At 31.8% G+C, this 1,779-nt stretch overlaps 1 protein-coding gene across 1 annotated transcript; it reads left to right on the top strand.

The window, feature by feature from the left end:
- Positions 1–139: 139 nt before the first annotated feature.
- Positions 140–1,590, top strand: LOC103311008 (zinc finger MYM-type protein 1-like; the record flags this gene model as incomplete). The annotated part of the gene is made up of 1 exon (XM_008190527.1): positions 140–1,590. A coding segment is annotated over one exon (1,451 nt), but the record flags the coding sequence as incomplete, so codon positions are not given.
- Positions 1,591–1,779: the final 189 nt, after the last annotated feature.

The raw sequence follows: 1,779 nt of genomic DNA on the forward strand, positions 1-1,779 counted from the left end.
TAACATTTAAATTATAATAGTCAGACAGTTAGTAAATAAAAATATATAAATTCAATTTTGTGGATATTGAAAGAGCTTAGTGAAACTAAACTATATACAACTATTATGATACCTAACTAATAATATTGTACAATTTTAGATGTTGAGTCTCGTGATATCTATGAATCTGTTAATAATTTACAATCAGTTTCGCCAATGTTTAAAAATGATCCAGTTTTATTTATGAATAAATCAATCACACCTGGATTGAAGTTAATTCAATTAGAAATGGGTCCATGCCAACCAGTTGCTACCGATTTACCCAATGGTAAATTTCCTAAAGATGAATCAAATCCACCACGTTCGTTTTCAACATCATATTATACAAAGTTGGTTAATGGAAAGTCTGAACATCGATCGTGGATTACATACTCGCCTTCAATTAATAGAATTTATTGCTGGACATGCAAACTGTTTGGTTCTATTAGAGCTCAAAAAAACTCTTTTGTCACTACAGGTTGCAATTCATGGGGACATTTAGGTGGTTTATATGGTCGAATTCATTTACATGAAACTTGTAAAGATCACTTAGAAGCTGAATTAAATAAAATAATGTATATAAATAATAATCGTGTTGATATTCAGTTAATGAATTCTAATAATAAGCATGTTGCAATGAATAGAGCAGTTGTGCATGTATTAATGGATATAGTGTTATGTTTATCCAAACATAATGATGCATTCAGAGGCCATACTGAGTGTTTAACTAATGGTACAAGTGGAAAATTTCTAGATTGGGTCAACGTTTTTGCCAAACATCATACAATTTTAGCTACACACTTGGAAAATATTAAATCATCAAAAAAAAAACAAAGATTGACATATCTATCTAAATCATCACAAAATTCTATGCTCAACTGTATTGCTGAATCGATCCGTGAAACTATTTTAAAGGAAGTGAAAGCGGCTGGAATGTATTCACTTATACTGGACTCTACAACGGATGTGTCAAAGCTCGACCAATTTGCTTTTGTATTGAGATATTGCACAAACGATGGGCTTATAAAAGAGCGATTAATTTGTGTTGATGAAACAGTAGATTCAACTGGAAATGGGATGTATGAGTTATTTTGTAAAGTATGTGAGAAATATAATTTAAATTGGAGGCATGATCTGATTGGACAAGCTTATGATGGGGCATCTAATATGCAAGGAGCTGTAAAAGGATTACGCTCATTAATACAAAATGAAAATAAAAGTGCACTACATGTATGGTGTAGTGCACATTGCTTAAATTTAGCGGTTGTTGATTGTTGTGAAGCAACTGAATGTGCACAAGACTTTTTTGGTACAATTAGTAGTTTGGTAACATTTTTAGGTGCCAGAAAGAGAACCGCAACATATGTAGAGTTTCAAAAACAATTATATAAAAACCAACGTATTCGTAGGTTAAAAAGTTTTTCTGCTACGAGATGGACATACCATGACCGTTCTCAGGGATGGGCAAGATACTCAAAAATCAGTATCGAGATACTAGATACTAGATACCTGGATTTGGAGTATCGAGATACTAGATACTCGATACTTGGCTCTAGAGTATCGCGATACTAGATACTCGATACTTAGCTTTGGAATATCGCGATACAAGATACTCGATACTCGATACTCAATACATTTTAATAAAATTAGTCACTGGATTTTTAAAAATTATGTTTATTATTGTGGGGATGACCACTTCATTAAGTAATTAGAACGAAAAATAAAATAAAAAACATTGACACTTTCAGTATATATACATTA

Source organism: Acyrthosiphon pisum, unplaced genomic scaffold (genome assembly GCF_005508785.2).
Source record: "Acyrthosiphon pisum isolate AL4f unplaced genomic scaffold, pea_aphid_22Mar2018_4r6ur Scaffold_396;HRSCAF=826, whole genome shotgun sequence".
In the NCBI taxonomy this organism is placed as follows: Eukaryota; Metazoa; Arthropoda; class Insecta; order Hemiptera; family Aphididae; genus Acyrthosiphon; species Acyrthosiphon pisum.